This window comes from Amphiura filiformis, chromosome 3 (assembly GCF_039555335.1).
Source record: "Amphiura filiformis chromosome 3, Afil_fr2py, whole genome shotgun sequence".
NCBI lineage: Eukaryota > Metazoa > Echinodermata > Ophiuroidea > Amphilepidida > Amphiuridae > Amphiura > Amphiura filiformis.
Window position 1 is genome coordinate 38,649,147 of NC_092630.1, and position 13,647 is coordinate 38,662,793.

The 13,647-nt window shown below is 37.3% G+C and overlaps 1 protein-coding gene across 5 annotated transcripts in view; it reads right to left on the minus strand.

The window, feature by feature from the left end:
• Positions 1-13,647, minus strand: part of LOC140148470 (uncharacterized) — a 79,433-nt gene that overhangs the window by 35,136 nt on the left and 30,650 nt on the right. For all 5 annotated transcript variants that reach the window (XM_072170443.1, XM_072170446.1, XM_072170445.1 and 2 more), the window contains exon 3: positions 7,457-7,533. In XM_072170443.1, coding sequence (XP_072026544.1) covers positions 7,457-7,533 — 77 coding nt within the window. The remainder of the gene's footprint in view (positions 1-7,456; positions 7,534-13,647) is intronic.

The window sequence follows — 13,647 nt, forward strand, 5'->3', positions numbered from 1 at the left end:
CTTCAGCATTCAATATCATGCCAATTTATTGTTTGGGAATGTTTGACAAAGACTAACATAAAATCCTTCATAAACATGAAGCATTAATGTAGCTGAATAAAAAGTTTTGCTATCCAGGGTTGTGGGCATGCATATCTAGGGGCAGCACTTTATAGCTATAATAATTATCTAATCATGGTTAGACTTATTCCCTCATGATTTGAGGTACAAGTAGAGCTTGTAGTTGAACTTGACTTGTAAGTGTGGCATACAGAGATAAATAAATATCAAGTTCATAAGTTCATCAAACTATGCTTGGTCAAGAAGCTGTGCCTGCCATTCAAGAGATTGTATGCATCAAAAATTATGCTTCAAGATCATAGAATCATCTAGCATAAATAACCATGACTAGTATTCCAAGAAATAATAAATAAGCCCTGCTATTACTGAACTTGCAAAAAAATTTTGTATAACATTGTTTTCAAAATTATTTTATGCATACAGTTGTGTCTTGCCCCTGCATGCAATTACTTGAACACAACTGTTTAATTTTGAAATTGATCTCAAAATGTTGATAATATTTGAGAGAATATGCAGAAAAAGTTAACTTTCTGGCATATTAATATGGCAGAAACAAAAGACCATTTCCAGAGGATAGAGTCACTTTTTACATAGGCCCTATATATGCAAACTGATAATCACCTAAATGCATGACAAGATTATCTTTTGACTAAAATTGACTTGGTTGTTCTGTTCAGTCAATGAATTTGAACAGTATTGATCCCACAGTGAAGATATCCTAAATGGGAACCTACATTGTTCACAGCATTCAATCTTGACTCATTTTAAGCATTCAATCTTGACTCATTTTATTCCTCTACACAATTACCATGGCAAAGGGTATTGTAAAATACCTGAATTCAATATCCCACTTTAATAATAATATGTAGGCCTGTAATTACACTGAACAATCCTTAACCTAACCATGATCTTTCACATAGCTGAGTACAAAGAAAGTTGATGAATACGTTTGACATGTTGACCCAGTAAGCTTACCTACAAAGTTTTTCACTGTGAACAGTTTGGCAACCAAATACAGTAATGCCATCATTCAATAAAAGCAATTTGTTGGCTTGCTGCTTTAAATTGTTTAAAGCACCATGAACTAGTCTAGTACCTTTGTGTATTTGACAAACAACAGCATTAGCCAAAAAGCAATTTCAAAATAATGGATCTTTTCCTCGGATTAATAGGTTTGACACCTAATTTACTAATGAATTAAATTTCTTGTCCAATTGATTTCAATTTGTACCAGATTAACAAACAATGTATATTCTTTCAGGAGTTATAAACTTTGTCCAGACCATAAGCTTTGTATGTTGAATATTTCATGTCTACAAATTATTCTGTACTTCACTAGCTTGCTTAGCTTGGCCGTGTTCTTAACACTATTTCAAGCTGTTCTCAACAAACCAAGAAGAGTCAGCGAATAGTAGTAGTATAAGTGCAATGTGCCATAGACCGATGAGACATGTCTCGACATCAACAGTGTATGAATTTACAGCAAGTGCTATGCTCCGGACCACAGGATCCTGTCCGGACTAAGCTGCGGATAACATACATTGTACAATGATATCTAGCCCCATATTGTTGAGCCTGACATAACCATATTTTGTGGTATAATGTGACAGGTCACCTGATATCACTCCCTAGCCCTAACCATATTTTGTGGTATTAAAGGTATATGGTCTAAATAGTCCCGAAAGCCACAAACAACCAACACCTAAAAGGTACCTCCCCTGATATAATATGGATTAACGGTGCTTAGCACCCTTTTTCACAGCACATTAGCATCTCTCTCTAAGCAATTCATGGTCTAAATCTACTCTCTCATGGTATCCGTTCATGTTTTCAGTTCTTCCAGATCCTATTCAAGATCCCCCACTCCCAAGACCCAATTTCAGCATGCTGTTATTCTTTATGACATCTTTTTAAACAAAATTTCTCACTGTAATTAATCAATATTGTTGAAATTTTCGGTCCTTAGCTTAAAAACTGTGAATTTTCCACAAAACGTTCCTTCCAGAATGACAGATTCTGTCCTCTAAAGCTCCCTTTTTATCCACACCTGTTCAGTAGTCTCCCAGTTTGCTCATAATCATCTGCGAAACCAGAAATGAAGGGAATGAGCAACTTAGGGGTCTTAAGAACTGGAATTCTGTTTTGGTAAATTCAGAGGTCTTTCAGAGCTGCACAGTCCAAAACAGGGGTCTTTTTGGGTGAAAATACCTGTATGCCCATGCCCAATCCCATTTGCGTTCAGTGCCCCCCTCCCCGGGAGCAGGCACCTAAACTACTGCAAGTAAGGGTTATTAAAATAACATGGGAGGTAATATACATGTACATGTAGCAACAAACATACTGTCTCCTTCCTGAATGTAAAAGTAGCATGACAGCAGGTAAATCTGTGTGTGCATGCTTTACATCATGCTAATCATAATGATTGATCACTTAATCAAAACCTACAAAACTGAGGTAAACTGAGTCAAGGCCAAGTTCATGCAAAGGGTATACTGGATGGTTAAGACTGTGGAGTGTATGTGTGTATGTTCACCTAATAATTGCTACATATCCTCTAACCTCATTTGACTTGTGTGCAGTATTTGGTGATCAGCTTCATCTCCATGCTTAGTTTTATGGTGATCAGCTTCATCTCCATGCTAAGTATTTGGTGATCAGCTCCAAGTCCATGCTTAGTATTTGATGATCAGCTTTATCCCTGCTTAGTATTTGGTGACCAGCTTCATCTCCATGCTAAGTATTTGGTGATCAGCTCCAAGTCCATGCTTAGTATTTGATGATCAGCTTTATATCCCTGCTAAGTATTTGGTGATCAGCTCCAAGTCCATGCTTAGTATTTGATGATCAGCTTTATCCCTGCTTAGTATTTGGTGACCAGCTTCATCTCCATGCTAAGTATTTGGTGATCAGCTCCAAGTCCATGCTTAGTATTTGATGATCAGCTTTATCCCTGCTTAGTATTTGGTGATCAGCTTCATCTCCATGCTAAGTATTTGGTGATCAGCTTCATCTCTATGCTTAATATTGGATGATCAGCTTCATCTCCATGCTTAGTATTTGGTGATCAGCTTCATCTCCATGCTAAGTATTTGGTGATCAGCTCCAAGTCCATGCTTAGTATTTGATGATCAGCTTTATCCCTGCTTAGTATTTGGTGACCAGCTTCATCTCCATGCTAAGTATTTGGTGATCAGCTCCAAGTCCATGCTTAGTATTTGATGATCAGCTTTATATCCCTGCTAAGTATTTGGTGATCAGCTCCAAGTCCATGCTTAGTATTTGATGATCAGCTTTATCCCTGCTTAGTATTTGGTGACCAGCTTCATCTCCATGCTAAGTATTTGGTGATCAGCTCCAAGTCCATGCTTAGTATTTGATGATCAGCTTTATCCCTGCTTAGTATTTGGTGATCAGCTTCATCTCCATGCTAAGTATTTGGTGATCAGCTTCATCTCTATGCTTAATATTGGATGATCAGCTTCATCTCCATGCTTAGTATTTGGTGATCAGCTTCATCTCCATGCTAAGTATTTGGTGATCAGCTTCATCTCTATGCTTAGTATTGGATGATCAGCTTCATCTCCATGCTTAGTATTTGGTGATCAGCTTCATCTCCATGCTTAGTATTTGGTGATCAGCTTCATCTCCATACTTAGTATTGAGTGATCAGCTTCATCTCCGTACTTAGTATTGGGTGATCAGCTTCATCTCCATACTTAGTATTTGCTGATCAGCTTCATCTCCATATGTAGTATTGTGTGATCAGCTTCATCTCCATGCTTAGTATTTGGTTATCAGCTTCAACTCCATGCTTAGATTTATGGTGATCAGCTTCAACTCCCCCAGGACTTTCACCTTCCCTACTGTTTTCCTGTCTACAGGGCTACACCAGGAATTAGTTTTATGTAGATATGAGGGCAGAGGTCATCTATCATCGATAGACGTTCCGTAAAATCATCCCTGCAAATTTTCCCAGGAACATTCCATGGGGACATTCCATGGTGTTCTGGGCTAAATTTCCAAAAGGGAAAAATTTTAAAATTGTCTCACTCAGTCAGTCGCTCCCAAAATGTCCATATAGTGACAAATGTGTGTAGCAGCAAAGCAAGTGAAATTTGGCATTTTTTGCAAATAACATTTCAAATATTAGAACCAAGGGAAGATACATTACCATACGTTTTGGCGATTTTAGCTAGATGTAAGCTACATGTATATGGTTGTTGTTGTTTTTCTGGGAAATTTTTAGTCTTTGTCACAAGTTTTCAGCAAACTCAAACCATGAATGTAACATACCAACATTACTTGGGGGATTTACTTTTTAGTCACAAATTCTAAATTCTAATCTTGTACAGTTTTTGCAGACAAAATTAGAACTTATTGATTTCTGTGATAATGCTCATGACTTTAATTTTGTTAATATTCTGTCTGCAGATATTTCTGGCAGGTATCCTGCATTTTAATATACCCTGGCCAAAAGGGATGTCCCCATGCACCTTTCCAGCACTGTTCATAGTGATATCTATACTAAGTAGTTAACAATCAAACTTTTTCAAAGAAGCACCTAGTTAAAAGTTTGCACAGCAACAAGCAATAAAGCAGACCAATAAGATTTTGTACTGAGAACAGGACACACTAAACAATATGAATCATGTCCATATTTATAGCGCTATCACTATGGGCACGTACCTCGAGCCAGCTGACTCGCTAACACCAACAACACTCATGAAAGCGTGGAGATTCTGACGTGGATGGGAAGAAGTTGTTCAATGGTTCTGATCCTGTTGTAATGGCTTGAGGGATTATCCTCTGACTATGCAATTACAGAAAATGTGATTTGAAGCTTTAGCCATAAGTGTGTGGTTTAGCTCTATGTAAAATATCCCTTTTCTAGATGTTCACCTTCAACTCGAATATATATTATATTTAGTCCAAAAATTATGTCTGAATTTGACCAAAAAAAACCCCAATAACTTAACTTTCACCTCACAAATGAATTTCTTTGTGCTATATAATAGTCTATATATCTACCTCGAGTCACCGACACTAGCTTTGAAGTTCAGCGTGTTCTGCCTTAGCCTAGCATTACTTGGTGTGTGTACATACTTTTATGCGCGAGATCAACATACCGCATATGTGCACGCAAGTAACCACGCTAAGCCATTGCAGCACACACTGAACTTCAAAGCTAGTGCCGGTGACTCGAGGTATAAACAGACTTCAGATATTTTCAGCTTATCCCAATTTTGAATTAGGTTATTTCATATTTACTTCTTGAAATCATAACACACAAAGTCCATTTTTCCAAGTGCAAGGTTCAAGTTAGCAAAAAATTTTTGCAAAAAATAAGTTTGTAAATTATAATCAATTTCCCCCAAACCCAACCCATGTCTATTTCAAATGCATCAAATCAGTGATGGATTCATTCAATATTTTGAGTAAAAACTGAGGCCTTTGTCAACAAAGTGTTAAGTCGCCCTGAACTCATTAATAAGAGAATCAATTGGGGTTTAAATAATTCGCTAAGGATTTCATCTTTGTGACCACAACTACCTGAAGTGCTATGCTTTTATTAATATTTCATAGCGCACCTTTGGGCACCAGGAAGCACAACTTTACATGGTTTGAAGACACATTAATCACTGATGGCTATGTGCCAATCTATCTACAGCTTGGTAAGCTTTTAAGATCAAAACATTCCATCACAAACAATAAACTAGATTATTTTAAATTTAATTTTGACTCATAATTTGAACATGATTGTCATGTGCAGGATTTAGTCATAATTATCCTGTTCTTAAAAACCTAATTCAAGAAATTAGAAGGGATTCCTGTTTATATCCTGACATCATTCTTTCACATTCTGGTTTTGTTTTGATTACAAATTTTGAATATAGTGCTTTCTGCGTAGTCACCAAAAGTCCCTATTAAGTATCATGTTAGTATTTTTGAGCTAGTTGGTTTGGTTTTTGTTTGTTCCACAATTACAAGTTCTGTAAGCGAAGCGGTATAAATATGCAGTCATACATATACAGGCTGTATCAAAATGATTTTTCTTCGTCCGTTTGTTGGTGTTTTAGAAAAGCGCACATCTTTCAAACGCACCATTGGATTCACCTGCAATGACCAGACATTTAATATATTTAAAAGTCTGGTCATTGCAAGTTGATCCAATGGTGCATTTGGAAGATGCAGCACAGACACAGAACAAAAGAAGAATTATTTTGGTACAGCCTGTATTATGGTTGAAAAAAATGTGTACATGTAAGACCTTGGATGCGAGCAGGGCTCCAGCTAACCTTCAAAAGCTCTGCATCCGATCGGGGATTGTAAAACCTGTTCGTGAAATGCGCGTCCCACAAATTCTTTGTGCATCTCTACGTATGTTGATGTGTTTGGCAACAAGCAATGCAATTTAACAGGGCTCCTGATCGGTGGTATTGCATCGCATGTTGTTGATTTTACGAATATTTATACTTTTTAAAGGAAATTCTACTATTTAATTGATCTCATCTGGATTTGTATATAACAAGTTATGGACACCTTAGCTGGCATTTATCAGGATGTCCAAGTTCGTTATCACCTAGATCCAACAGATCGGTTCAGCCTGAGTTGCTGGCTAAGCCCTTGAGGTTAACTGCTCTCCCTATCTTCCCTATGACACACCAAATGTAATACAAGTTGTATCAAAATGATTTGAACCCAGCAATTTTGGTGTTTATTAACATGTCCACATCTTTGATCTATGCAACATTGGATCAGGCCTTGAAATGACTAGGATTTATAGTTTTATGAATGTATATTATATAACATTCATCTATAAATAAGGAGCTCCGATGTTGCATTTTGATGTAGCAGACTTGTCTATATATTCACTGAAAGCTGATGGGTACCAATCATTTTGATACAGTCTGTAGGATTCCAAATAATACCAAATTGCTGACACAATTTCTTTTCTACATTCATTGCAATTCATCTCAATTGGCTGATTAAATCGGGTCATCAAATTTCATCAGCTAATTGAGCAAATGGGCTATTCCAGTTGAAATCCATACACCCCCTATGGAAGACATGACCTTAATCAGGTATCCACATTTAAAATTCACACACCCTGTGTGCAAGGCATTAGCCAGAGGGGTGTCTTTAGGGTGTCCAAAATGGTCAAAAATATCTTTCTCTACAAAATCAGGGTGTCCACTTCCTATTCACTCCATTATAAAAATCAGAATTTTAGGGCGTCCAAATTGAAAACAGGGCGTCCAAATGACACCTGGATACCCCTCTGGCTAATGCCTTGCATGTGTGAGAGATTAAGGTTATGTTTTTCCACAGGGGGTGTATGGATTTAAACAAGAATAGCCCATTGCATTGGTTCCACAGCAATTTGGGACATACTTACATTGAAGCAAATATATCAGCAATTGTTTCCACACACGTAAAGAGAGCAAATACTATCCAGTACATCATCCATTTCACCTGCAAATCATAATAAGAACAGACTCCATGATTAGAAACAGTTGCAATGGTTAATTTCAATGCATGACAGGGCATAATATTCCAACCAGTTATTACTGGTTGGGGCTATAGGATTACTTGTGACTCAACGTTTCACATCTAGATGGAACTGGAAGTCTTAAAAAGTGTAAATACTTTGGACGACAAGGGTTGAAGTTTGGACATTATGCGTAGTTGGTAACCCACGTTTTAGAAAGGGTCGGTTTGAAGGGTCCACAAAATGCCTAAAAGGGTAGGTTTGAAATATTTCTGATTAAAATGTGTGTCCAAATACATTGTATAAAGCGTGGTCACTGATAAAAAGGGTGGGTTTAGAAGTCGACAATTGCAATCTCAAAGCTTTTTGTAATTTCCGATTGAATGACACTAAATGGAACACAAAAAAATATTGAAATCCCATTCTGTTTGGTGTTCTAAAACGTCAATATGTAATTCTCTTTGGATGCAAATCTGCACCTCTTGGACCACCATAACCACTTATCTATGATCAGTAACCACGCTTAGAAAGGGTGGGTTTCAGAGTTTTGGTATAAAGGGTATAAAATAAAAAGGGTGGGTTTGAAATAAAAAGGGTGGGTTTGTATCACCACTGCCAACTATGTTATGTGTACATAAACATGTAAAGTTTCTCTAATAGGTTTACATTCTTCCTGGTCATAAATGCTCATGAAAGGTATCAAACAGTTAAAATCAAAATGGATTTCATTTTTGAGTCTGCTTGGAAAGAGAGCTGTTGAATTAGAAATTTACATTGTATTATCCATAACTTATTAGAACAATTCTGGTTCATTTCCATCTTCTGTACACATGTTGCAGTGGTTAGCCAATGAACCACTGCAGTAAAGGTCCATTCATACTACCACTGCATTTGTGATGCTTTGCTTTGCGATGCCGATATATCGATTACTTTTTGCAGCAACTCGTCGCATTTCCAAGTTAAAATGTATTTAACTTTATTGCGATATCGCAATGCAGTAGTTTGCAGTACGATGCAGTGTGGCAACGTACCCCATCGCAAAGCAACGCATCGCAAATGTGGTGGTAGTATGAATGGACCTTTACTCCATGATTTTAAACATCACCGTTTACCGCTTTAAAGAACAGCAGTGTTTCTTTTAACTAAGAAATTATATAAAAACAAAAACACTGGCTGAATCCATTCTGTTTTGGATTAGAAATATAGTGACCATTCCAGATCTTGAAAGCTGCCCTGGATTTTGACCTTACAACATCCTGTATTTTGACATCATTTGAGACGAATATATCCAAACATTGCGCATGTCCTTTTGAAATTGGTAAGATTTTAACTATTGATCTCAAAACAAAACTATTTACCTTAATTAATTTCAGCTGTTACTACTACAGCCTTTGTCAGGGGAACAGTAACAGCTGCTAATTATGGAGGTAAATATTTATGTTATTGAGAGCAACAGAGTTAAAATCTTTATAGATATACAAATCACAGATGAACTTTCATGCAAGCATAGATTTGTTAATAAACCAAACGGCAAATATGTACAGTATAGACATTCAATGTAAGATTATGTCTAAATTGGCCTATTTACGATTGTTAATTTCTCTGGCTGACAAGAAACATGTACCTGGCAACACCTGTGAATCACTAATAATTGCTAAGCAACATTAACATGGTCATTAGAGGCTGTGCAATAAGGGGCTGTGCAATAATTATGAGCCCCCCCTTGAACATGCCAAATTTTGGGAACCCAATTTGCAAACCTTAAATGGTTTAGATGTATGTCATGAGGGCAGCGAGCAGGAAAATTTGCATATTTAAGCGCTTCCGCACTGCTTTCCTAAGCCTTTTAGAGCGTTTTATTAAAAAGGCACCCCATGAATGTGTGCCAAAAATTGCTTGCACCCCTCCTCTCGGCTTGCCAAAAATCATTTCCCCCCCTCCCCCTTCGGCTCGCCAAAAATTTCTTTCCCCCTCCCAATTTTACCCTCCCCCAGGGCTCATAATTATTGCACAGCCCCTAATTATGAGACCTGGGGAGGGTAACATGGGGGGGGCAAGAAATTTTTTCAAGTCAAGGGGGGGGGCAAGCAATTTTGGAAACATTTTAATATGCTAATTGTCCTGCTCGCTGTGCTCCCAACATATATCTAGCCCATATAATATTTGCAAATTGGGATCCCAAGAATTTGCCATGTGCAGGGGGGGGCAAGCGATTTTGGCAGGCTAAGAGGGGGGGAGCAAGCAATTTTGGTGGGCTGTTTGGAAATTTTACCCCCCAGGGGGCCTCATAATTATTGCACAGCCCTTAATATAAATAAGATACTAAAGTGATCAAGAGTGATCTATTGATACATGTATCTGTAAACCCAAATAGTCCCATTTCACAGTGGCGACTTCTCACCTTGGCACCACCTCAAGTAATCAGCTGGCATGTCAAGGGATAGGTAAATGCTGTCAGGAAATCTGGCCTTATTGACAATTTCCTGAATGTAAATGTCCTACTTGAATGGTACCATGAATCTTCAGGGATGTGGGATTGTTGAACTATGATGATAGACCAACAATGCTTTTGTGCAAATGACATTATCTGTCTAATTATGAAAATATTTGACACATTGTTGTGACATAATTGTCTTAAGTCTGCACAAAAAGCAACGCAGCTGTTATAAATGCGCCTATAGCTTCAGAACTAATAATTGTTTTCACAATATTTCAACATAGAGAGAAGCATGATTTATTTACACGCATTTTGATACCCGATTTGACAAATGTCGTTCAATATTAACAACACAGTAGTACTTTTGAAGAAAAATATCTGAATTTAAAAGTTGTACATGTAGTTACAGCGATCAATGGTTATTACACAAGCATTGTGGCACGTATAACCCTCCATTATCTTCGTGCTTCAGGAATTTTTCTTTCAAAACAATGCTGTGTTGCTAATATTGAACAAAATTGGACAAACGGGGTATCAAAATGCAGGTAAATAAATTATCCTTCTTTATATGTTGAAATATTGTGAAAACAATTATTATTTTTGAAGCTATAGGGGTATTTATAACAGCTGCATTACTTTTTGTGTGCAGTCTTTAAATATCATGATTATGAAAACTGAAATCCACTGGGATTGTACCTGTAAAAGAGTGTTGAACTGAGACCCAGTCAACAACAATGTCAGTCAAGGCACTTTCCATTTTCTGCAAATCATATTGATATTTGAGGAATAAGTGTACATTGAACATTTTAAAATTATTTTCAAGGAGTTGGTGACAGTAGCGAGGGAAGAGTGGGAGGACGAAAAAATTGGACAAAAATTTGCTAATAAGTACAAAAAAGGCCCAACAATCTTAAATATTAGGGCAGCTAGCATCCCACAGGTGCGCAAGACTGCTCACAGGAGGACCGCTGCCCCATTTGATTTCCCCTAGCTACACCACTGGCTAGTGATGGTGTACCTTCAGCGGGGACCTTCAGCCTAACTTCAAATTGGAGGAAGGAGGAATACTTGGGATCAATGCTAGAAAAGCCAAAAAGAGTAGTAGAAAACAATCTAGGATCAGTATAGGCCTATATATTAGATTTGTACATGTATGTACATGAGAAAAGGCATTGGGTCGTAGATAAACTGCAATTCAATTCAGTATTAACAGATTGCTATGTACTTTGTCCAGTATATAATCATTACTTGAATTAATTACTCAGCATATATATGATAGCGAGTTAATATAATTAGCATTAATGAGCTGGTTACATGAATTTCCTCCTTGGGCGAGCACATGATGAATTGATGAGTGCTGCATTCTATGAAGCACCTCATCTCTACCCAAGACATTAAAAGCTACTACTACTGTAGCCTTAAGTGCAGAGCTGCCAACATTTGAATCTTGAAAAAAGGGAGATTTACTGTTGCAATCAGGGAGATTTGTCAACATGTGTACATCTTAATGGACGAAACCATTTACTTTTCAGGGAGATGACCAACAATTAAGGGTTCTGAAGGTTTAAAAGTAGGGAGTCTCCTGCGAAAAGAGGAAGAGTTGGCAGATCTGTAAGTGTGCTCATTTTATTTGATCTGGGCAATATCACAATTTCCTCTTAGCCCCTGGATTCTAATATTCTTCATTTTTTAAAATAATTTCAATCAAATGCATACAAGCGGCAGTAGACTCTCAACTACTAGTATAAGCACTGGAACAGCTAGCAACGCATGTTTCAATATGTCCCAGGCTGTTCAAAACAAGCAACAGTATGTACATGCAACTTTGTCCAGCTTTGAATAAAAACCTAAGAACTTTTAGGTTGTTTTTTTGTTGCATTTTTTTTTCAGGAAATCACAATTTTTGTTTTGTGTTTTGGAAAACAGTGGTACGTTTTTTGGCTTCCCAAATCACATTTTTTGCCGGGGAATGCCGGTGCTTGTACTACTATACAAAAGCAAGATGTTTGAAAAGTTCTATTCCGGCTTATGGAAGGATATACATGTAGTTTCCCTCCGTTATTAAAGGAAAAAACACAGCAAAACAAAAAACATAATTTAAAACATACATAAACATTTGTGGGAAAATTATGTTGGCTTATGTTGGAAAATTAGTAATTAACATTTTTATTTAACAAGATCTGCTAAAATATGTTGAGAGTTTATAATATGAAAATATTTGAATATTCTTTAAATAAAACATTTGTTTTCAATCATTCAAATAAGTGGCAGATTTCCTCTTCATGATAAACATGAATATAATTCAGTGTCCAGAACTTAAAGTAATTGGTTAACTATTCCGCTTTTAAAATTGAAGATTTATAAGTGTTGAGTTACATGTATAAAGTACATCATTGATATTGACATGATGTATTCAAGATGAACATCAAATGTCTCCAGGTGTCAGACAGTATGGACATAGAGGACAGGAAATGTTTGATGAAATCTTCCAGGGGCCAATATTTTTGACAAAAAATGAATTGGCAAAAAAGAAGTGAATTTCATCATTCATGCTACATGTAAACCTGTATTTTGATTAATATGATTTTAGAATCGTAAACTATAGTGGACCATCGTTTTGATGTGCAGTGTTTATGCCTTCACCAGAGGTATTACCTAGGCGAAATGTCAACCGTGCTAGCATGGTCAACCATGGTCAACCATGGTCAAAACATGGTTGACCATGGTTAACTATGGTCAGCGATGGTATACCATGGTCGACCATGCTTTAGCATGGCCGAGCATGGTCAGCCATGGTCTTCACCTCACTTGACCATGGTCACTTTTAAGTATACCATGGTCAACCATGCTTTATCATGGGTGAGCATGGTCAGCCATGTTCATCACCTCACTTGACCATGGTTGACCATGGTCACTTCAAGTATACCATGGTCAATCATGCTTTAGCATGGGTGAGCATGGTCAGCCATGGTCATCACCTCACCTGACCATGGTCACTTCAAGTATACCATGGTCAACCATGCTTTAGCATGTGTGAGCATGGTCAGCCATGGTCATCACCTCACCTGACCATGGTTGACCATGGTTACTTCAAGTATACCATGGTCAACCATGCTTTAGCATGGCTGAGCATGGTCAGCCATGGTCATCACCTCACCTGACCATGGTTGACCATGGTCACTTTTAAGTATACCATGGTCGACCATGCTTTAGCATGGCTGAGCATTGTCAGCCATGGTCATCACCTCACCTGACCATGGTTGACTCTGGGTAGTGAATGAGAAAAAGCGCCTCTGTTGTTATTAATCGTATTTAATGCGTATTTACAACGTTGTGAATAAATATTTGACACCATAGAATATAAAAACTAGTAATTTGATAAGTTAAAATAAGATTTTTAACGGAATAAATCTAAATAATATGATTATGCAGAATTTTATTCCGTTAAATATTTACCCCATAATTTCCCTCATTCTTCAGGCCCTGCCCTCTATCGGGTGCTAATTTAAAGTTTAAGCTTGATTGCTATTGTTTCTTTCTATTGTTTCTTCCTTGATTGCTATTGTTTCTTAACCATGGTCACTTTAGATAGACCATGGTTGACCATGGTCTCTGGCAGGGGTGCCATTTTTCAAAAACATGGTTGACCATGGTCAAAAAC